Raw genomic sequence first — 23,093 nt, forward strand, 5'->3', positions numbered from 1 at the left:
TACTTTCCTCATAAATGTACTCCTATAATGATTGCTCAATACCATGGGGGTGGCAGGTACATCTATGGGTTTATTTGTCCAGTGAGACTGGTAGGAGGAAGTTTAGGCGCGAAGTCGATGGCGTGTTCGGCGCCGCGTGGATGGTGGTCTGTGTCAGAATCTAGGATCGGATAGAAAGGGTTCCGCTCCAATCTGCATTTCAAATGGGAAACCTCCAACTACCACATCTCGACCGTCCATTGAGATGGGCCCCACAGGTCGCGGGTGGACCAAACCATCTGTTCCGGACGTACTCATCCCATCACGAGCAGACTGTAGCAAATCTCAGTTTATCCAATTCCCCAACAACATATTAATTATTTTAATCTAAAAAAATATTTATATTTTTTTGAGAAAGGACAGACAATTATTCATTAGTGCAATAAAATATAACATTTACAACCTTGCAAAGAATCTAGGATAAATACAGTGGCAAATTCTGTACAGAAACTAGGATAAATTACAGAGGAAAAAGAAGGAAAAATATGATACAAAAATTTGAGAACATGCCTCATCACAACCCAGGACTGTTCAAAGGCCTCATACCAACTGCTCCAAAGTTCGGCAAAGGATCTGGATGCTTCGTCAGCAAGTTGAGGAAATTATAAGTACCATGTAATCTATTGTTCATCCCACCATTACTCACAGATTCCTCGTTTAGGTGTCTGCAACTTGATCCAGAAGGGGAAACTTCATGCAGGGATTGCCCACTTGCAAAACATGTTTCCTGTTGTCAAGGTCAAAAACATCGGTGAGACCAGAGAAAACTGATGCCTAGGAGATGATAAAACTCTATGCTATTAGGAAGATCAACTAGAACCTTCCAATTAACTGATATCATTCAGAGTTCATGATATCCAAAGACATCAATCTCATAATTGCTTTTTTTTCAGGATCAACTGAGTTGCTTAGCTATTCCATATCATCTACCAAGAAAATGTGGATTGAGAGAAGCCTAATAATTTACAGTTCACTAATTCTCAAAGGAGCACCCAACTTCCATCAGATATTACCTTAGCAGAATTAGGAAATGTAATATACAAAATTTATCTAACAAAAGAGTACCTGTGATTGATGCCGCAAGTCTTTGCTAGAATATGATTGTTCTTTACTGCATGGTGACGGCTGAGCATTCAACACTGGGCAAAGGCGGCATGCTTCTTGAGCAGGTTTCTCGGGAGTATAAAAACATGGATTAAGTCCACCGCTCGACCCTCTTTCTCCCTTCCCGTAATATGCCGAGCATGGGTGATCATGAGAGTGCAAATAGTAAGAAGAATGGTGCTCCTCTCTGCAGACGGTAGGACTGTCAATCTGCGACCCGGCGTAAGCCACAGAGCTATGGCCTTGGTGATGTTGGAAGATGCAGGCATTAGAATGATATGTTTGCATACTTGGACCAGGATGCAACATGTAAGGTGGGTTTCTGATAAGAGAAACAACTGGTGACTGCATCATGCTTAGATAACTAGCTTGGGGAGTAGTAGATTCCTCTATTTTGATCCCTTGTTTGGCAGCAAGATCCATTACTTGCTGTTGGTCAAGCCCCAATCCCAAGAGCACATTCCAAAGCTTTCTCATTGCATCTCTTTGATCATGGATGACTTGATCTCGCATTGCCATCTCAAATTGAAGTTCAGTATTTGTCATTCCCTGTATTTTTTTTTCCAAACATTAGATTATATCATTCTCTAAATAGACTTATGAGTTACAGCATTGTTTCAACACTTACTAGGAGTCTGTACTGACTAAGAATGTGCAGATAAGTTCTGTTGCCATTGTTACTAATGGCTTCATCAATCATATCTTGAAGCTGATGTCGATGTTTCTCGTTTATCTCTATATCCTAAAGAAATGGATGCATAATTGGTAAGTTGTTAAAATAAGCAAGGCAACAACACATTACAAATACTAACCTTTTTGTAACCAGTACCAGCCTCATCATTATCACGGATGTTATCCAAAATAACTTGTCTCCTCGACCTTAGTGCTCGAACAACTGCTCCATCCTTCTCTATAACCTAGGTATACATATAGCCCATTGTTAGAAGTCAAGGTCAGATGTATATAGTAATTATACCCAACTCATCTCGCAAAAGATATATTGCAATGATTAAAAGGGGGTGAGTGACTATAGATGGATCACTATGAAGCTTCGTGCTTCAATTGTCATGCTCACAAACAATAGATCCCTACAAGTGAGTTGGGACACCATATAAAGTTGCATACTTCTACATTATGGGTGAGAATACATGACAGTGCTTTGTACCCATGCCCACATCCTGGCACATGTACAAGACACAGCAATAGTTACCAAGGGGATCTCGTTTATTATCCTGATGTGTCTCGACAGAATATATAGCATTAGCACTCTAGAAGGCAACATTTGACGGGAATAGGCATGCAGCATCATGCTGCGATCTCAAGCATACCTAGTTAGGCTTATTCATAATCCTCCTTGTCATAGTTCAACTATTTCCTTAATTACAAAGATGCTCCCCATTACCACATCCCAAGAGGTCACATTACTTGAAGAATAAATATTGTGCAAGATACTTAGAACATATTTCATCTTGTCTAAGTGACATTCACCATGGAATGGAAAATGTAGGAACCTAACCTTCTTAATTGTATCATGAACAACTACTGGAAAAAGTTCCCCATATTCTACAATGGCCTAGGTGACCTGAGTTATCAAGGTTCGAGTCACAGAAAACAGCCTCCTGCTTGTAGGAGCTTTGTGCACTGGGCTTGCGCTTTTACATTTCATCATGGCCTAGGCACTAAAAACAAGAATTGGACATATGACAATGGAATTTTTAAATATGATTCTCTAAAGGTGTGGAACGTGGAGGCACAAACTAGATATACAACTCCAAAAGAAAAGTAGGTACGACCACAGGTTCTCCAGATTTAATTATTATGAAAGAATTACATATTAATTATGCATTTTTTGTATTCCTAAGGTGTTTCTTTAGATGAATGGAATGTGTAAAATGAATAAATACAAGGAAATACTAAAATTTTAAACCTCTTGCATAGCAATTGCATCATCAAGGTGCTGTAGCTCAGTGCGGTTCCGTATGTTAGTTTCTTCAATCTCAAACAGTGCTTTTTGCAGATTTATGCGTTCCTGTACATTCTCACTTGTTTCACGACTTAATATATTCAACCATGATAGTTCATTGTCTGCAGCTGTTTCCACTTGTTTTATGCTTAACTGAGATTCCTTCTCAGCTAATTCTTTTCTTAGCCGGCTAACCTCAATCTGCACTAGAAAATAAAGTTGAAATCACAAAGGCATTCTTAACCCAAGGAAAAAAGAGTGGATGATTCTGTCAATATGATTACCTGGAGACTATCAATCATTCGTTGATAATCTGCAACATGGGTATGGACTGTCCCAATGTTTTTCTGAAAGAGGAGCAAATCAATGATTATATAGTAGTCATCTCCATGATTTCTGTGTCAAGTCATGAGGATTATCCATACAAATAATAATGCTACACAATTCTAAGCATGTTTTGTGTTACATAGATTCTAGTAATTCTTGTTAACATCAATATGCGAGGGCTAACTATTAAACAGTGAAAGCTTACTTCACCCATCTATCTGCCAATTTAAGTTTATGATCTTTATAAAGCATTGGAAGGAAAAGGCTTATAGGTCTCAATTACTTATACCAATTAAATAATAGATTCAGCCTTACATGAACTTGGGTTTTGATCTCCTTAGCTCTGTCAGCATATTTCAGGGTATTGATAGTGTGGTGATACTGATCATCAGCAGGTGATATAGTTGCAACCATGATTGTTTGAGAATTGCCACTAAGTCCATCCTTTAGGATACGGGTCAACTTGCTGTAAAAAACTTAGTGTCAGTAACACACAACCAAATGTGGTGTCTGAAAAACCATCCACATACCTGTTGCGATAAGGGACATATGCTAGACCCTTTTTCTGTTGCTTGCCAAGGGCATTTATGCAATTTGCCAAGGCAAGCAAAGAACGGTTGATATTAGCTCCATCCCTTAGCTTTTGGCCACCACTATTAGTTTCAGAAGCCCTTTCACTGCATATGGGGTCATTGTCAGTTTCTCGGATTTATGATTTTGCAGAAGCAAATATAAGAAGTCTCCCTAAACAGAAACCAACCTGCCAGCAAGGTCAACTAATGCAAGTTTTCCACGGAGAATCTGACTCTGATATTGGTTTCTCTGCTTTCTTTTTACAGTAATCTCCAGAACTGCATGTGAACTTCAAAAACAAGTTTTAAAAAAAGTAGTTAGGTACTTCATCCAAAAAGGAAAACAGAATTTTAAAAAAAAATTGTTGACTGAGTTACCGTGATGAGGTTGCATTTGCCTCTGTGCTTTCAGTTTTGCGCCTGCTATTTCCAAGATTCAAAAGTTCAAGAATCTTGTCAGCTGATTGAACCTGACGAGAATGGATCAAAATTATTAAAAACTTTGCCAAGAAACCTATAGGTGCAAAACACATGCAGATGACAGAAGTACAAAGTAATAAACTAAGGAGAAAAGAAGTACGAGCATCAACTTATAATTATGGCACTGATCAGACAGATAGATCATGTGCATTCTTAAGGATTTTTTATTGCTTTATTGGATGTCTTGGAATGAAAAAATGAACAAATGTTTCCAATTACAAGGAAAGAGACAATGGCAAGAGTAATAAATAAACAAAAGTTCAGCTGCTTAGAAATGGTAATCAGAAGCCAAATGGGACCAACAATAATTTACAAAAAAAAAAGCCTAGATGATGCAGCTATGAGGGTACTTTGATTCTGATATGACATGCTCAGTCGGAGAAAACTCAATGAAGATAACTATGGCATATTATTTATGTTCCAAACAAAAAATTTGTTGGAAATAGAAATCAGAAGCAAAATGGGACGAACAAGAATTTATTAAAAAGACCTACATCTGCAGCAATAACTGCTATTTTGATTCTGATATAACATTCAGTCTGAAAAAACTCAATGAGGATAACTATGACATGTATTATTTATGTTCCAAACAAAAAATCTATACAAAGAAGAGGAGAGAACCTTAATGCTTCTTAAACCAGCAACTACAATGCCATGCTCAGGATCTTCCCTAAGCTCCAAATGTCCTGATGATTTTTCAAGCAAATCATAGATGACCTGAAAATGCATAGAAAGGAAACCTTTTTAGTGCTTCCTATGTAATAGGAAAAGCAAGGTAAATAATGACAACATTATTCAGTACAAAGAAGCAAAACCATACTTCATTGTATACTTCAAGGAAAGAACAAGAGACTTCGAAGATGTCTGAAGTCTTATCTTTCTTGATAAGGTCAAAAATTGTATGCAAACTAAGAACCATGAGTCCAGGGTCCTTAGGGGTCCCAACCATTGTGTAAGTTTTACCACTGTAAAACAGGTAGAAAATATAAGCATCTTAAATGTATAAATAAAACAATGGTAGTGACTCAAATGCAGCCCAAGGTGCCTGAAAAGTGAAGAGTTGTATTGCAACAAAAGATAAAAACTAGAGTCTATTTACATGAAGCAATGAAGTAAGATACCAGATGAGTCAAATTTGAAATAACATGTACATATGATACCTAATATGTAAAGACCAACAAAGAGATTATGAATAGCTTGTGATTATGTAGAGATACTTATTGCTAGTTGAATTTCAGGTTTCACGACTTTGAACAACCTAATTATATACATAAGAACATTCCAATCTTTGAAAATTAAAACACTCGTATAGTTATGTTGAGAAAGATTTTTTTTTTCTAAAATTAGCCAATTATGTGAATGTAAAAACCTTAACAAAGCAACCCTTTAGCTCATAAAGTTATATGAATTGGATGCACAAAGATAAAAACAGAAACAGCTATTTTAACCAATGAGTTTCCATAGGCAGGCAAATTCTAGCTCCGATCTAATATACATTAGGTTAAATTGTTGCATCTGAATGTATTAATATTAATCCATGTAACTAATATAGACAAAAAATATAACAAGTTCCAATCTTTCTGGTCTTTGTTACACTTAAAAGATCTGTTAACTTCCATAATTAAAAAACTATATTAGAGAACTTTTGCCATCACACAGATGATAAAGAAAATGAAGAAAACTATATCACAACCTAAATACCTTCCTGTTGAACCATATGCAAATACAGTGGCATTAAGACCTTGAATCACGCCAGCAATTGTAGATGATATGTTCCTATAAACATCCTGCAAAAATAAGAAAAGTTGTGGCAATGAATAAGCAGTAGCAAAATGCATGTCAGTCCAAAAGTCTATATACACAGAAAATATGCGTAGCTCAAAATTGTAATGACATAATATGAAAACTACTTAAATTACACAAATAAATTGTACAAGGGCATAAAAAATATTTCCTCCCAAATTAACAATCAAACAAAATTACAACCATCACCACTTAAATTAGAACAGAGAAAAAGGGCCCTTTCTCTCAAAGAGAATAAGTGTAATAATTAGATTCTTTTCCAGGGGAACAACCTTTTGCTAGAAGGAAATGAGGATCAAAATAACATAAAAAAAAATCTGCCAATATCACAAATGGAGATATAATATCTTCACAAAGTGTTGTCATCAAATGTAGGGATGAGTAGATATAACTATGTCGCCAATCATATTTCCTAATGACACCAGCTCTACTGCAACTTAAATAGTGTGATTGACAATATAAAAATGAAAAAATTCTTCATCACCATGTATGCCACAACGAAAACAACTTGGATAAAGTCATGATCCCTGAACAAACAAGTTAGGTATCAGAGAGGTTTTCTGAATAGAGCCAACAATATAATTTTAAGGATGAGTGTCCCAGGTTGAAGTTCAGTAAATATTTAATAATATTAAGAACCAAGGTCTTCGTTTTCCGCCATTGCTGGTGTAAATTGATGCCAGAGTTCAAAGTATTAAAGCTATCTGATGCTTATGATTTTTGCAAGATGAACACACCATCAAACATTACTATCTTGAGGTAATAATTACAGTATTTAACGAAAATAAAAATAATTGATTCTTTAATTATATAAGGCAATCTACAAGCACAGAAAATTGTTGCCATTAACTAGGTAAGCAAGGAGATATATTTCCACTTGCATGTTTGGTTGGAGAAACTACTTGTCCTCTGGTCAGAAATCCTGAAACACCAGCCAAAAACAAAAGAAAAGAAAAAACCAAAAGGCAAAAGAAGACAAGGATCTACGTACTGCATTAGTACATCCAGGTCCAAATACGTGATCAAAGCTATATCTTCTCTCTTTGGTTCGATTTTGGATGAGGTCGAGATAGTCCTTTGACAGGTCGGGGTCCAAGACAATTAAGCTCTGTAACACAAGAAACAAGCATCATCATGCTTTCTATTTAGCAGAAGAAATTATGGCTTCAAAATGATGAAAAAAAAACTAAATATTTTTGTAATTAGCACCTTATCATTGGTCACTTGAATAATATGCCTACTTCGCTTTTGTTCTGCTTCAGTCAATGGCCTGCATTTTACTGCCACCTATAGAAGAAAACCAAAATATCATAGAAAAGAACTCTTCAACAATATTCACAGGATCATCAAACTTCTGCTACTAAATCTTCCCAGAATGAATTGAATGACGTACCAATAGGCTTGCAGTCCTTTTTGATGATGGAGCTCTGATGCTTGGCATTGTCGATCAAAGATCCAGCTCAACCACAAGACACCCTTGTTTTTTTGCTGAAAACAACGAAATGCGCCTAGATTTACCTACCAAACTAATGAAAGATACGATATTTATCTACGCCGCAGATTCTCCCTCACGTCCTAGAGCATATAATCACTAAACAAAGAATCCATCAACGTTTTCACCGAGATTTCCCATTCACACTTTCTTCTCCATCCGTACGTAACACCAAAACGATAACGAAAAGTCAACAGCCACTCACAAACACAAACACTAATTTTCCGAATAATTCTCAAGAATCACAGCATTAAAACCCTAACCGAACAAAATCTGGGCACCAAAATCGACGACTTTGTGTTCAAAGACCACCAAAAAAAGATCATCGACCATCTCGGAAGCCCCTAAATCTGCATTTCCTCCTCGAGAAACGCATAAACCCCCCGACGCACAAGCTCTAAATCCCGATGAAACAAAAGCTAAAGAAAGTGACATCAGAACAACCGGCATTGGCTCCCGGAGCTCGCATTCACCAGGACCAACCGGAATCTTCGGCCTCTGAAGCCAAAAAAAGGCATTAGAAAGAGCCCAAGATTGCGCCTGGGTCCGTCTCAGCGACCGTCCACCGACATGAACGCCAAATTAGCGAAGCTTTAATAGCATCCGCAGTGCTGCTTTTAATTCCTGCCTATAATGGTGGCAGATGAGATGACGGAGGAGGGAATCAGTATTGCTTCCGCTGCTCCGCCGGAACACTTCAACATCATCGCCCCAGCAGGGGGGCTTCGCACCGCACGATTGGCATCAAGATTCGCAAGGCCCGAATCATAGCTCTCCGGACGCAACAGATATCGGACAAGGATTCGTCGGAAGTCACGAGACTGCCACGGACACCAACAATTGCACAATGATGAGCTGGTGGATTTGGTTTGTGTGTTTTGAGCCTCATGGCTTGTCATGATGTCCTCAAATGGATATAATAATATCATATGTAATATTATTATATGACAAGGCAACAAATCATGTACTGCCAAAATAATTAAAAATATTGCATTGGGAGACCCAAGTTTGAGTTATTTTATTCATTTGTTCAAGTGTAATTTTCCATGCTATGTGTTTTCTCCTTTTTTTTTTTTTTGTTTTGGATGGCAAAGAAACACAAACATCATTAGGATTTTTTGTTGAAAATTTTTACCATAAAAAAATGATATATATATATATATATATATATATATATATATGATATCATCATAGGAAGTCATCTTTACTCTTTTGATGATTAAATGATCAAATGTGTTTATTTTTCCAAGTCAAAATAGAAGGTTTCTTTGTTTGGTTCTCAATAAAACAATTTATTATGCTGCCTAAACTACTCCCTCATTAAATCCATTCATGATTCTAACAACACTTGTTAAAAAAAACACTTTGATTCAACATTTAAATCGTATTTCATCTATAGGTTTTGAGTATTTAGAGAAGAAGGTATAGTAGAGGTCATTTATTAAAAATGGCTAAATTCAAATTGCACCATATTTTTAAACCAAGTTGAAAATTCATTTTAGTAGCAAAAAATTTCAAGTATACAATTTTCATAATACCTCTGATGGATGCCAGTAATTTTAAGCTAAATTTTCTATCAGAAATTGTTAAGCTGGCTCTGACGAGTAATTGAATTAGCACAGCCACAGAGATCAACAAAGAGTTGAATCCCAGTAAGTGGCATTCACTAAAATGAATTGAGAGAGAGAGAGAGAGAGAGAAAGAGCAAGTCAAAGTCATTGTAGGACTGATTCTAAGAATGCATATTAGTGATCAGATCGGAGAGCACTTCCCGTCAATCCCTCTCTCTTTCTCTCTAATACATGCTGTCTGAAAAGATCAAGCTGGCTCCTGTGCGTCCTTGAATCTGCCAGCACAGTTGAATTCCAGACAGTGGCATTCACTGAATCAGATGAGAGAGAGAGAGAGAGAGAGAGAGAGAGATCACAAGTCAAAGTCACTGGCCTGGTTGTGACATTGAATGTTTGTGATGGGATTGGGGGGCACTTCCCAGCCATTTGTCTCTGTCTCTCTTTACTTTGAATGGCTTTCCCTCTCCGTGAAAGAAGAGAAGAGAGATGAGGTAGCAAGGAGTAGCCATGCAATGGAAACAAAAGCAAGACAAGTGTTATCATTACGAGCTTTAAAAGATGGATAAAAAGGGACGACGTGGTTGAGAGCAGGGGGAGGCATTGATGGGGGCTTTTAAGGTGGCCGGACAAAAAGGCCGGTGGGTGGAAGCCCCCAGCGGCGACCGGCAAGCCAAAGGCACAAAGAAAGGGAGCAAAAGCTCCAAAGAGATTAAAGGTGGGGTTGGTACGCTCGCCGGGGACCACCGACCAGCTTTCCTCGGGGGACCCACGCGGCTTTCGTACCCCTTTCGTCGCTGCCACAAATTGAACGTCGTCTGGACCGGTCTTGGGTTAATTTTCGGGTCGATGGACCGGGCTGAAATTGATCGGGTAGATAATAATACGTTTAATAAAAAATCAAAAATCGAATTAATAATAATTATATGAAGATTTTTGAGAAAGAAACATTAATCTGATGTGGATTGTGAAGCTGTTCTCTTTACACATATATTTGGTCTGATGGCCGAATCGGATTGACGAAGAGTCTACCGACCGGCTTGGTTTTTTCTTCCGGTTTAAGGGATTGGTCTCGGGTGAAATATTCGAATCATTCCATCCCTTATGTTTGGAATTCAAAGTGCATTATTAATTGGTTTGGTAAGGATTTAGTGTTGTAATACAGTTTAATAGAATAGTTAACTCATTAATTGAGGATTCAAGGACTAAGGCAAATCTATGGATGGGAAATTGCATAAAAATTGACCCAAAAATATTTCGGGAAATTATGGGTACGATAACTGAAGGTAAATCTATGAATGGTAACGTAAATTGCATAAAAAAAATGACCCAAAAAGAAATTAAAAACTAAGGTCCCACCGAGATTTGAACTCGGGCTACTGGATTCAGAGTCCAATGTCCTAACCACTAGACTATGGGACCAATTCGTTACAGAAATGGATCATAATTTTCATATTCGAATAATAAAACTACAAAAAAAGAGAGAAAAGTAGGTCCCACCGAGATTTGAACTCGGGTTACTGGATTCAGAGTCCAATGTCCTAACCACTAGACTATGGGACCAATTCGTTACAGAAATGGATCATAATTTTCATATTCGAATAATAAAACTACAAAAAAAGAGAGAAAAGTAGGTCCCACCGAGATTTGAACTCGGGTTACTGGATTCAGAGTCCAATGTCCTAACCACTAGACTATGGAACCAATTCGTTATGGGAATGGATCATAATTTTCATATCCAAATAATAAAACTACAAAAAAATAGAGAGAAAAGTAGGTCCCACCGAGATTTGAACTCGGGTTACTGGATTCAGAGTCCAATGTCCTAACCACTAGACTATGGGACCAATTCGTTACAGAAATGGATCATAATTTTCATATTCGAATAATAAAACTACAAAAAAAGAGAGAAAAGTAGGTCCCACCGAGATTTGAACTCGGGTTACTGGATTCAGAGTCCAATGTCCTAACCACTAGACTATGGAACCAATTCGTTATGGGAATGGATCATAATTTTCATATCCAAATAATAAAACTACAAAAAAAAGAGAGAAAAGTAGGTCCCACCGAGATTTGAACTCGGGTTACTGGATTCAGAGTCCAATGTCCTAACCACTAGACCATGGGACCAATTGATGAATATGTTTTAGCTTTATATTTTATTTATTTCTGATTTTACCATTCATGGTTATGGTTATGGATTGAGAGATGCGATTAAAGGAAGAAAAATGTTACCGGCGACGGGGGCGGTCGTCGCCTGCTGCCTCCTCCTACCTTTCCCGCTCCGGTCTCTCCAAAGGCGCCACCTGGTCGGTGAAACCGCAATGGCGGAGAGGAGATCGTCCCAGGGTTCCGCTGTTGAGAGCCTCCTGCGCCCTTCCGTCCCAATGGTACCCTCCTCCTTTCTTGATCTCTTTTCTTGATGTCCCCCAAGGGAATCGAGGTTGGCGAGAAATCCCTCCTTCGGAGGTGGTAACTTTCTTTCAATTTGTTGGAGAAACCCCTGTTTAGATTACACAACAGTGGCTTCTACCATCTATAGTGTCTCAAGCATGTAGCTTGAGGCTGCAAATCCATAAAGCCAAGGAAGAATTAACCCTAGGAAATGTGAGATCATAAGAAGAACAATATGGAACAAAGAATAGAGGTGGGGGGAACCAAAAGAACTGATGTGAAAATATGCCGTATATCTTTTGCAACATTTGCTTGCTAAACTTACACTCATTAAATTCACTGACATAAATAATAGCAACATAGTACCATTATATTTATGAGGGGCATGCATGCAAGAGAAAAATCTGTGGAAATAGATGCTGTCATAAGCATCTACATAAAATACCTATATATTATCAGCAATACAAAAACAACAGCGCCTGTATCTCAGTGGATACAGCGTCTGTTTCCTAAGCAGAAAGTCGTAGGTTCGACCCCTACCTGGCGCGCGATTAACTATTTTTTATTTTATCATTTTTGTATCATTCATTGCATTTTTCGAAGTCCCAAACGCACACTGCTATATTGGTTGTTCGAATGTCTAAAATAACCTTACCATCTTGTATGAACTTTGTATTCATATTTCACAATATCTTATTATTGCTTTCTCGCTTTCTTGAATAACTTATATAATTTTATCCTTTACTCATATGATCTTTATATTTTAATTTTTTATATCTTTGCGATTATATATAATATCTGAATCTTACACGTATTTAACTATAACTAGTATGTCGATAAGAACATAAATAATATGTATATATTATTCTCATTTAGTGATATAATTTGTAATGTATATACTTCATATAAATATGATAAATAACATACTCATATTTTTTATTTTTAAGATTGAAGCACGTACTTTTTAAAAATATTATTATTAGTATTCTAAGAAATATGTTATTGAACTTAAATATGAGATTAAGTTACAATAATAAGTATGTATATCTTGGAAGTGGCCATTAAATTTTAATTGATCTTAAATGAATCTCAAGATTTGAATGAGTTTGATCATCATAATTAAGTAAGGAAGTTTAAGTTTTAAATATTATATATGTGAATAATCATAAGTTACTTAGGCATGGATGAAACAATAAAAAAATAAATAAAGAAGCAAATAAAAAAAGAAGTGTTATACTAAATATTGAAATACATAAGTAAGATTAAAGTATGAGTTTAGACAAAAAATATATATCATCAAACCAAATTATAATATTATAATTATATTAGTAAAAAAACATAAAATGAGACGATTGGGACCATAGACCTCAAGGTAATCTTTTAAGTATCTCTACCTTATTTTGACATCATCTTTTTTACCAACCTGATAACACATGATCCTTTCTATTATTTTTCAGTCATTCTCTCAACTTTTCTCATAGAGGCTAGAAAACCCTAGTTCTAAAAAAGATTGAGATAACTCAATTCTTCTCTCGCTATACCTAAGGTTTCAGTTTTATATATTATAGGCTAATTTTTTAATTATTTTTAATTATTTTGTATACATTCATATATGATAGACATGTGGTGTAGGAATATACAAATTTATTACGATGTGCAATATACTTATGTATTATGACATCGATGTGAAAGTACACATATGTATTATGACATACGGTGTGAGAGCACATATATATATTACGATGATATGTGGTGCAAGAGTATATATACATGTTAAGATATACAGAGTAGAAATCCATGAATTTGCTATGCTTCATGCATGTACACATAAGTATTTTAAATTATTTTGATATAAAATTTTATCTTTTTACTATGCATATACTATGTTATAAGATTATGATTATTAAAAAAATCATAAAATGAAATATCTATCATTAAATATTTTATGTTAATAAATTTTAAATATTATATACATGACATCATACACGCTCCCATAAATAAAACTAGAAAAACTTATACTAATACTTCTATTTTATAGATAAAGATATTAATACTCGATCGAAAATGGTTGAATAAAGAAATGACCTATGAACAATATAGATATAAATAATAACCTATGAACATTTTATGTATATAAATTTAAAAAATATTATATTTTCCTTTGGTTAGATATTATAATTATATTTAGGTGTCTTAATATATTTTATTTTTAAAATTATATATTTTCTATTACACTTTTATCAATAACAATAATAAAAAGATAACAATCATATTTTAATCATGCATATAAAATATAACTAAAACTAAAAATAAGATGTTACATTATGTCCACGATGAACGCTGACAACATGATACTTCTCTGCAAACACAATATACTAAAGAGACTAATATACTAAAACCCAAGATGACAGCTTTTTATTCTTTGTTCAAACATGCAGCAAAAATAGATGACAGTTCAATAGTTTTAAGAACATTCACGTTTATCAACACGACGGAACAGAAGTATGAAAAGGGCAGTTCATGACAATTCACTGTTGATACAGGATTGTAATTAAATAAGAATAGACCAAAAGCCTAATTTGGAGGTCTCCAAAACTCAGTAAGCCAAATTCCAAGGCACATAGTCATGGATGTTTGACACACCTACCAACCAAAGAAAAACATAAAATGCCAATGTATTGGAGGGCATTCGCAACATGACATTCATTTTCACAATGGTTTTGGCTTAAGCTAATGGCACTCAACTCATCTTTCTTCTATCCATCTCAGGGTATCTGCAGTGCCTGTTTATATTTGCAGATCAGCCTCCCTCCCATAACATGGAAAATTCATTTCCTTCTTTGTTTGGCCCGTTTCCATGTTTGACGTCCCTTGTTCTTCCACTTCTCAACACCACCAGGTTGGTGGGACTCCTGGATCTCTTGGATCTTTCTTTTTCTGAGAAACAATAGAAATCACGCGTTAGTAATAATTCTAGATCAGAGCAAATGAAGCATTTACAGGGTTATCATTATTTTGAACATTTGACTGACACACTAGACAACCAGAGAGATGGTAAACAAAACAGATCGGTTTAACTTGTCATATCCATCAAGCCCAGTACTCTGATCACAATATGACATCATAAATGCCAAACTGTCGCCCCTATTCGATGAATATTATAGGAATTTTCTTTTCTTACCTATAAGCCTTAAGGGCATCATCATGTAACAGTTCATCAGCCAACGTTGTCTTCCTCTCTTTCTTCGTCAGTCTACCTGAGAAGAACTCAGATGCAGGTTCAATAACAGTTCCTACCTGAACAAACATTAAACAAACATGTCAGTCCATTTGTAAAGACACCATGTCTGCAATCATCCAATAGGTAATCCCAGCAGTGACAGAGAAGGAAGCAACTTGCCTGAAAGTACTTTGGGAGTGCCTTGGAGTTGTCTCCTTTCTTGAAATGCCTTTTCGGATCTATAACGTGTCTCAACTGGAAGAGACAGAAAAATGTCAAGGCCCATAAAAGGTAAAGCAGATGAAAATGTAGATCACTTTCTATATATATGCCGAGAACTTATGGAGAACAGAAACAGGACTATGAACACATTTTACTGAAAACCATATCAAATCAATAATTATAGTCTGTGGATACAAATTTTGATATAGATATTATTTTGTTATGAAATTTTATAACCATGTTAGTTCGAATAGATGCAAATACGAATCAGTTGTGTAATTGATAGATGCTAGAAGCAGATGCAAGGTGGACATAGATGTTACATATTGCACAAACATGAGATATCACCAACAAATGAAATAATTGAAGCAGAGTATTCTCAAGCTTATAAATTATATCCTTCAAAGAAGAAAATTTTGTAAAAGGAATTATTGTTATACACTATTAGCCCCATGGTGAGAGAAAATGAGGGGCTCCTTTGGTGTATATAAGGCTTATTAGTAAATTGGACTAGAGCATTTTGGGCCACATGATTTAAGTTCCATCCAAATCAGACGGTGATAACTGGATAAAAATAAAACAAATATTTAAATAAATAACTATTACCAATGTGGGATTTAGAGAGCGTCAACTACACAATGTTGCCCTTGCAAACAAGGAGGTTGTTTCCATGACCCAATCTTTTGATGAGGTTGAGAAAGAGCAACAATACCACGATGGCAAGGCTCATACACATGATCTACAAGATTTTCTATAGTTAATTTTTTGGAATATGTATAAAAATATCATAATCAAACATTCATGTTAAACTGTTCAACTCCAATCAGGTAAAAAAAAAAAGGATTCAGATAAATATTATCCGAACCACTTTCACTGCCAAAGGAGAAAAAAATAGCCACTAAAAATGAAACAAATGTCATCTTAAAAAGTGTATAGTGTTACCAAAACAAAATGATTACATGTTGTAATCAAGCATAAACTTATTCTAGCAGTACGATGCAGGATCAATTACATCAACACTACCTCAAGAATCAGTGGCAAGAGCTCTGAAACAAATCATAGTCTGCTCAAAAGTTGGAACCAAATAAACCAAAAAGAAAAGTTAAAATCTTCATAGTATATAATATTGTCGGTTTTTAAAGTTGCAATATACAGAAATAAACAACTACAAAAGAGGAACCACTGGCAAAGACATCCATGATTCTGTTAAAAACTGGGAAAACAGAATGAAACCAGTAGCATACCTTCAGAATCTCAAGATCTTTCTTTATCTCAGGGGTAATGGTAAGAGCAGGCATATCAAACCTATAAGAAAGCAATTTGTTAGAGAAACTAAAACTCGAAACATCCTAGAGTTTAGTATCTGCTTACCAACTTCTACCAGCTGTATCTTTCATATTTTTCTTCAGCAACTTATTCATCTTTCGAGGATCCCTAGGAGGTACATATAAGCCATCCACAAGCTCAGTGCCAGGTGTCAAAACAGGATCTTTTGTTTGATTGTGCAACTTCTCTGAGCTGTTTTTTACTCCAAATAAAGGAGGCACCTTAGGAGCCCACACAAGCCCGATCACTGATTTATTTTCTGGCATTCTGATAAAAAAACAAAGACTATATGACCCCCTTATACATGTGAAAATGCATAAATAAGAACTCGTGAAAAAAGTATAATTTGGCAATTCACTAGATAAATAGGAAAATTCATGCTCCATCAAGGGTTACATGTTAGGAAAAAGAAACAAAAACAGCGAGAATCAAAGTGACATAACTACCTAGCTTAACACTGTCCACATAATGGAAAGGGGAGAGAATAAGCAGCAGAGACATAGAGGTTGAAGAGAGAAATTCTTAAATGTGTCAATGGTTTGATTCTCATGCAAGCAAAATCACCTAAGCAATTCAAAGAAAGCAAAAAGCAAAACAAAAGAGTCAAAGTTCACAGCAGATGTCTTCCCCTTTTCTCCATTCATCAGTGCGTTTGTTTATAAACTGCATCAAAAATCAATCCTTTCTGGGCCAACACAGTAAAAATAACAAGAGAACCTTTTTTTTTTTTTTGAAAATATGTACTCCCATAGAATTCTATATCAGGAGGAGACCCCAAATGCTCCATGAGACAGCCACTGGAGATGGAAGTTCATCAAATAACACCAAAAGAAGCATAAGATAAATCAAATTTGTACCGTATACAGTTGTCAAACTATAGCCTAACACCACTTAGACCTAGATTAATATAACACAGAATCACAACAGCTCATAACCAGTGTCGTCAAAAGCGCTAGGCAACAAAATACGCACAGTCCCAAAATACCCGAGGCCCCGAGTGAAGCGAGGTGATCCCAAGTATTATAATTTAAAAATTATATATCATGATTAACAAAAATAAACAGCTGCTGTTAATTAATATAAACAGGGCTGTTCAAGACCCACTAGAGAGCTCCCAGGTCAACCAAACCTAGAAGGCAGCTGCTGTTCTCGCAAACTTAAAACAGAAAAGCAGGCAGCAGTTGTCACAAACTTAGACAAAAATAATCAAATATGATTTATCTAAAAATTGAAACATAACCATAAAAATTGATAAACAGCAAAGAAGGCAGAGGCGAACGGGGAATAGGGAGGGGAAGACGGCAGCGGTGAACGAGGAAAAGGCAGGGGAAGATGGATTGGCGAAAGGCCCGGAGGGAGGGGAGACGGGTGGCTACAGTGAACGGGGCAGAGGTAGGATGGAAGAGGAGAAAGAGAGAGATATACCGGTAAGGAGGGGAAGAAGCCACCGCCGCTGCTGCCGTGAGGAACTCCGCCGCCGTGCAGAAACGAAGGGGAAAAGAGGGATTTCTGCGTTAGGGCCACAGCTCGCGGGTGGGGAAAAGGGATTATAACTGGTTCAACTGAACCAGATAACAAATACTGTTTTGTTCGACTCAACCTGGCTGGGTTACAGCAGTCGGGCACCCGGGCCGCCCAGCCCGTGGGGGCCCATGCGAGAGGTTGGGCCGCGCTGAGTGAACTCGTCCGCCCACCTCGACCCGCGTGGGCGCCGAGGTCTCTCGCCTCGTCTGGGCCCCTATGCCTCCTCGTTTCCTCCGCACCCGTCGAAGACGACCGACCCTGTTTGGAAAGCCCTAGAAAACAACCGCAAGAGAGAGCGGAAAAGATTATTATTATTATTATTATTATTAGGCTTAGCCCAATAGGGAGGGATACTAGGAAAGCGTTGCTTTCTGGGCTATACGACGATACCAGCTTGCTTATCCGCCTTGTGATGAACAGAGGCAGCGATGATCTGGGTCCCACGCGGGTCCCAACGGCTGCTATGGACTCGTGCGGAATTCCATCGACGAGTTGGTATGGCGTAATGGTCATATGACATTTTTAGTCTGAGCCATAAGTGTGCAATTTCTACACATTGAAAAGAAAAAAAAGAAGAGATTTATATTCAATTTCTACACCAGGGAGCATTGCATGTCTCGATGCATTCTTTAGAGACAAGGGCATGTTAGAAAGGATGTGTAAACATTTCCAAGTCCCCATGCATTCGGCGATGTTATCTCAGACATACATCTTAATGAAGAAACGATTAAAGAAAGCAGACATGGAGATCATTATTTTCAAGCTACAGACGTCGTTGCAGAATTTTCAAGGCGATCTCCATTTTCTAGCAGTTTCTCCTTATCATACAACAACTCCTGCAAGGTTCAAGCGAAGAAGAGAATGACAATTACAAGTCAGCAGCAACGACCTATAAAGAAGTAGCATCACCACCTCGATTGAGAACAGTAACACACCTCATGAGTCTCAGTGGCAAACTCAAAGTTAGGACCTTCAACAATGGCATCTACAGGACATGCCTCCCGGCAGAACCCGCAGTAAATGCACTGTCATATCAATATCATACCTAGTAGATGACATCCGATGTCACAAATGCAAGGTTAATCCCGGAGACAACCCAAGATCAAATCACCATACAGAAAACATTAGAACTGACTACCTTGTAGTCCGACGACTGCCATCCTCTCCTTCTTCCGCCTCTATTGTGATTGCTTGCGCTGGGCATATCTGAACATGCGACGTTCTTGTCAAATGTGTCATTGTAGTTTTTTTGTGTGATGCAGGAAAGGACATTCTTGCTAATGCTTACAAACGACAGCTCCAATTACCAATTTTTAGTGCCATATCAAGTGGTCACCGTACTAAAAGATCTATTCCTATCCAAGATGTATGACATCTAGAAACATACCGCTTCACAAAGCTTGCAAGCAATACACCGCTCCTCACCGGTAGGATAACGACGGAGAGCTTGCTCTCCTCAAAAGCGGGGGCTCAAAGGACCCTTCTCAAAAGCGTAATTTATCTGTGGCAAGCAGAGGAGCATAATAAGATCTAAAATCACAGCAGATATAAAGATATAACCCTTTGAGGTGAATAACAAGCATCAGCAGATATGACTTACTGTAACTTTCCTCTCAAAGAAGTACTTTAATGTCAGCATCAAACCATGCACCATCTCAGTCAAAAACAGTGTATTTATACTCTGTTCAAATACTGCAATCAGGTGCCTAAAGTGAGGAGGATATAAACCAAAGGTGCGCTCAAGTTTCAAAGGAAAAAAATCTCAGTTGGTTACCGGCACTCCACTCTCCTTGGCAATCTCCTTAGCAAGCTTCTCTTTCTCCTCGTCATCTAAGTATTAAATATGGGAAAAATTTATAGCTATTATAACCCTTTCAGAACTGATTTAAAAACAGAGAAATTAACTACAAAATTTGAACAACTTGCAGATTTGCCAGGTAAGACAAACTGGGTTATTTTCTTAGTTATGGTAAATGCCATTTGACATGAATGATTAAGCTGTGCAATAAGCATATCAAAATGACTATATAACAAAAATCAACCAGATAAACTGAACTTGCTGCCATATTCAGAGCACAAACATGAACCTTTTCAGTTATAATAAAAACAACAAAATGCAGATAACTAAGTTGCAAAAGCAGATACAAAAGTCATTTTAGTCAATGTAAGACATAGGATCAAACAAGGCTTCAATGATCCACTATTCTTCTGACTGTTATGCGAGTTATCTTGCATGACATTCATGTTTCCAGTCGACTTGATACTTGAGCAGGATAATGACAATATAGCTAGCAGGTAATTGCCAAGTATATTCACAGAAGTTTTCTAAACAAATTTTGCACACTATGGGAAGAAATGTTTTAGATGATAGTAGCACTCACATGCATATCATTTGGAATGAATATTAAAGAACTTATTTGGTCCAGATTGTTTCAAATTTGCCCTTGATAGATATACAGAGCACAGAAGAATCAAGCTCACTCATAATATTACATTCAATCACCTTGATATTATTCGTCATCATCATTCAAATCAGAGAATACACTGCTGTATTTGGTAAATTTAGCTATATATGAAGCTTAAAACCACCATCACTAATCAGGTTCACTAGTGCTATTACAATAATGCTCACTCAGATACCTGCCATCACCATTGTCTAATCAGACAATGTGCATTTGGCCATATAAGAAAGCTGTAACTATCTTAAAGCAATTATTTTACCAACACAATTGAACAAACCTTTAAATTTTGAAGATGCTGGGTGTGAACTGAATGCTTGCCACTGATTTCTCAGCACCAATGAAGCTTGACCAGCTTGGACCTGTAATTATATTAAAATTTTTAATAGACAAAAAATTGTTTTCCTCCCTACCACAGAGAACTATCTATTGCAATCCAATCAATTTGAGTGAGTCAAGTACATAATTTACAGCTAAACCAATAAAACAATAAGAGGCAAGACTATGGTGGAAGTAGACAAATGAACTTTGTAGCCTTCAATTAAGTATTTGGATAGACATTGAATGTAAAAAAAACACAAGAAGAATAAATAATGAAGATTGCTAACAGGTCAGAGAGAGTAAAATTTCATTCATTTTTAAATAATCATGGCATCAACACATAAAATACTAACAATCAGTCAAGATTATCACTGCAAACCAAGAAAAGTATCAAAGTCATCCAAATTCAACTCCAGATTTTGTTATTCTAAAAAATTACATAGTCTACTCTACCATCTTCTGAATCAATTGGGGAAAAGGAGATGTCACCTTTGCATTAGAAATTTATCTAATTTGGATACAGTGCCATCTTTGGTTACATAACCAAAAAAACCCTAAGGTAATTGAAATCATGTTACAGGTTTTCTAAAGACTAATCAGAAGAACGTCAGTCAAAAGGCTTTCTTAAGCATCACAATAAGCATTTGTTAACTGCCAATGGTTTGAGATACCTATATTAAATGTCTGAAGTTCAGTTCCATGCTCTACATTTATACAGAATCCTGTAAGTAGCTGTCAATCCAAAATTCTAGATCACTGAAGAACCGTGTTTCAAAATCAGCTACCATACCAAGGGCCAGGCAGCCAGCAAACTTAATACTGGAGGTTGTAGCCTACTCCATCAGATTGTCAGGTTCATATACACATCCAACTCCACAGCATAAACAAATCTTGTCAAGAAAAAATCTATATAGATGTTCCTGTATATGTTCAGGATCTTGTTCTTACACTAAAAACTGGATTTCCATCCTTCTCTACATTATCATTGAGATGATTATAGGAAAGTCTTCATACACCAAGAGTAGACAATAGTTCTATGATCATACAATAGCATCGTTGAAAAAATGGTTTGTTAACATAAGACACAATGTAGGACAAATTCAAATTTAGCCTGAGTTGTAGCTCTAGCTCATAATTAAAAGTTTATTTTTTCTGATCCTCTCTCCCTTTTAAATTTAGGATATTTTGATTTATATTGGTCTTAAGAAAATCCTCTTTTAGGTATACCTTGGTTTAGAAAAGTTAATAAACAATTAAAATTTAGATTTGAGAAAACTAATTCCCTTCCAAAAAAAGAAATCTTGTCCTATAATCTTACTGTTATAGGAGTCTTTACTCTAATCTGGCATGGATGATTTTGTGAGACCAAAAGGGCATACAACTGATTCTAATTGATTTTGACTTGAATAAAACAAGCAAAGTCAAACTGACCAGTAACTTTGACACGTTTTCTTCTCTTCTCTTTTGCTCTGTCCTCCCACCACATGCATCTTTGAAAGCAAAAGATAAGATCCAACCACTCTATGTTTCTGTTTGGTACTTGAGGTCTTAAGAGATCATAGATGGCTAACGTAACTGGGTGCACCGTCTTACCTTCATCCACCTCAGGCGCTTCTCTATTATCTGTAGATGTCCGACACAAATTACTCTCCGCCAAGGAGTCCAAATAAATTAGGGTTTCTTATTAAATTTGCAATTAATTTCATGATATACCAAAATTCCATATCATATATTCTTAGAATAAAGATTGCCCGGTATAGATTGATCCAACAATAAACGCTGGAGACGAATACGGAAGAATTCTGGTGGCAGAGAAGAGGAAAGACATGAGATCATACAGATTGCCTCGGCCGAAGAGCCTGAATCGCTTGCCGTGCTAGGATCCCCGCCGCCATGGGACGGACTCGAGAGGGAAGAAGACAGCCGAACACGGAGTGAGCGTGGCAGTTCGATCCAATGTGGTAGGAATGGAAGCGGTCACCGGAATGTAACGCTCCGTGCCGGTCACCTCCGGAAACGGCGTTAAACGTTTCCGTGTCCCCTGATGCGTTGACAACCGTCTGTCTGCGAGATCATCAGATACGGCTTTTCCGTTCTCTTTGATGCATTTGTATCGGGTCGGATTTAATATTGGGTCCAATAAACTTATGGATCTAAACCAAGATCCACACCCTGTGGAGTTTTTGGGATGACAGAAGTAGCATATTGCTGCACCGGGTATGAGTGGATCGGATCTTAGACTAACCCTATAGGGCCAAAACATTCGATCCATTAATAGG

General features: G+C 36.9%; 2 protein-coding genes, 6 non-coding genes and 1 pseudogene across 10 annotated transcripts; all 9 read right to left on the reverse strand.

Moving 5' to 3' along the window:
* Positions 1 to 423: 423 nt before the first annotated feature.
* LOC135672903 (kinesin-like protein KIN-8B) lies at positions 424 to 8,363 on the reverse strand. Of its 2 annotated transcripts, none has more exons than XM_065181381.1 (17): positions 8,225 to 8,363; positions 7,682 to 7,776; positions 7,498 to 7,575; positions 7,280 to 7,396; positions 6,187 to 6,272; positions 5,306 to 5,450; positions 5,107 to 5,202; positions 4,384 to 4,475; positions 4,194 to 4,295; positions 3,964 to 4,110; positions 3,749 to 3,899; positions 3,391 to 3,453; positions 3,071 to 3,307; positions 1,956 to 2,060; positions 1,772 to 1,885; positions 1,105 to 1,692; positions 424 to 766 (listed from the first exon to the last, which is right to left on the reverse strand). In XM_065181381.1, exons 2-17 carry the CDS (start codon positions 7,727 to 7,729, stop codon positions 554 to 556), a joined length of 2,382 nt encoding a protein of 793 aa, XP_065037453.1. In that variant the 5' UTR covers positions 7,730 to 7,776; positions 8,225 to 8,363; the 3' UTR covers positions 424 to 553. The 2 variants fall into 2 exon arrangements, with proteins under 2 accessions (XP_065037453.1, XP_065037456.1); XM_065181384.1 differs by lacking the exon at positions 8,225 to 8,363 and adding an exon at positions 8,062 to 8,080.
* A 2,335-nt stretch (positions 8,364 to 10,698) lies between these two features.
* Positions 10,699 to 10,770, reverse strand: TRNAQ-CUG (transfer RNA glutamine (anticodon CUG)). The gene has a single exon. It is a non-coding gene; the product is annotated as a tRNA-Gln (tRNA).
* Positions 10,771 to 10,839: 69 nt separating this feature from the next.
* Positions 10,840 to 10,911, reverse strand: TRNAQ-CUG (transfer RNA glutamine (anticodon CUG)). Its single transcript has one exon. It is a non-coding gene; the product is annotated as a tRNA-Gln (tRNA).
* Positions 10,912 to 10,980: 69 nt separating this feature from the next.
* On the reverse strand, positions 10,981 to 11,052 carry TRNAQ-CUG (transfer RNA glutamine (anticodon CUG)). The gene has a single exon. It is a non-coding gene; the product is annotated as a tRNA-Gln (tRNA).
* A 71-nt stretch (positions 11,053 to 11,123) lies between these two features.
* TRNAQ-CUG (transfer RNA glutamine (anticodon CUG)) lies at positions 11,124 to 11,195 on the reverse strand. The gene has a single exon. It is a non-coding gene; the product is annotated as a tRNA-Gln (tRNA).
* Positions 11,196 to 11,264: 69 nt separating this feature from the next.
* TRNAQ-CUG (transfer RNA glutamine (anticodon CUG)) lies at positions 11,265 to 11,336 on the reverse strand. The gene has a single exon. It is a non-coding gene; the product is annotated as a tRNA-Gln (tRNA).
* Positions 11,337 to 11,406: 70 nt separating this feature from the next.
* On the reverse strand, positions 11,407 to 11,478 carry TRNAQ-CUG (transfer RNA glutamine (anticodon CUG)). The gene has a single exon. It is a non-coding gene; the product is annotated as a tRNA-Gln (tRNA).
* Positions 11,479 to 14,241: 2,763 nt separating this feature from the next.
* Positions 14,242 to 18,075, reverse strand: LOC103983565 (rRNA-processing protein fcf2). 2 transcript variants are annotated; one of them, XM_009400798.3, is made up of 6 exons: positions 17,936 to 18,075; positions 16,556 to 16,777; positions 16,429 to 16,489; positions 15,143 to 15,217; positions 14,924 to 15,039; positions 14,242 to 14,679 (listed from the first exon to the last, which is right to left on the reverse strand). In XM_009400798.3, exons 2-6 carry the CDS (start codon positions 16,774 to 16,776, stop codon positions 14,571 to 14,573), a joined length of 582 nt encoding a protein of 193 aa, XP_009399073.2. In that variant the 5' UTR covers position 16,777; positions 17,936 to 18,075; the 3' UTR covers positions 14,242 to 14,570. The 2 variants fall into 2 exon arrangements, with proteins under 2 accessions (XP_009399073.2, XP_065037457.1); XM_065181385.1 differs by having other exon boundaries at positions 14,429 to 14,679; positions 14,924 to 15,035; positions 15,139 to 15,217.
* A 711-nt stretch (positions 18,076 to 18,786) lies between these two features.
* On the reverse strand, positions 18,787 to 23,075 carry LOC135672905 (NADH dehydrogenase [ubiquinone] iron-sulfur protein 8, mitochondrial-like; annotated as a pseudogene).
* Between the last annotated feature and the right edge of the window lie 18 nt (positions 23,076 to 23,093).

The sequence above is a fragment of the Musa acuminata genome, chromosome BXJ1-5 (assembly GCF_036884655.1).
Source record: "Musa acuminata AAA Group cultivar baxijiao chromosome BXJ1-5, Cavendish_Baxijiao_AAA, whole genome shotgun sequence".
Taxonomy (NCBI): domain Eukaryota; kingdom Viridiplantae; phylum Streptophyta; class Magnoliopsida; order Zingiberales; family Musaceae; genus Musa; species Musa acuminata.

Excerpts from the sequence above, each read along its gene's own strand:
- LOC135672903 (XM_065181381.1), bottom strand. The coding sequence starts at position 7,729 with ATGCCAAGCATCAGAGCTCCATCATCAAAAAGGACTGCAAGCCTATTG. Across the intron at positions 7,576-7,681 it reads AAAGGACTGCAAGCCTATTG|GTGGCAGTAAAATGCAGGCC; the intron begins GTACGTCATTCA and ends TTTCTTCTATAG. Across the intron at positions 4,476-5,106 it reads CTGGTTTAAGAAGCATTAAG|GTTCAATCAGCTGACAAGAT; the intron begins GTTCTCTCCTCT and ends CATTCTCGTCAG.
- LOC103983565 (XM_009400798.3), bottom strand. The coding sequence starts at position 16,776 with ATGCCAGAAAATAAATCAGTGATCGGGCTTGTGTGGGCTCCTAAGGTG. Across the intron at positions 16,490-16,555 it reads GATACAGCTGGTAGAAGTTG|GTTTGATATGCCTGCTCTTA; the intron begins GTAAGCAGATAC and ends GCTTTCTTATAG. Across the intron at positions 14,680-14,923 it reads GATGCCCTTAAGGCTTATAG|AAAAAGAAAGATCCAAGAGA; the intron begins GTAAGAAAAGAA and ends ATTGTTTCTCAG.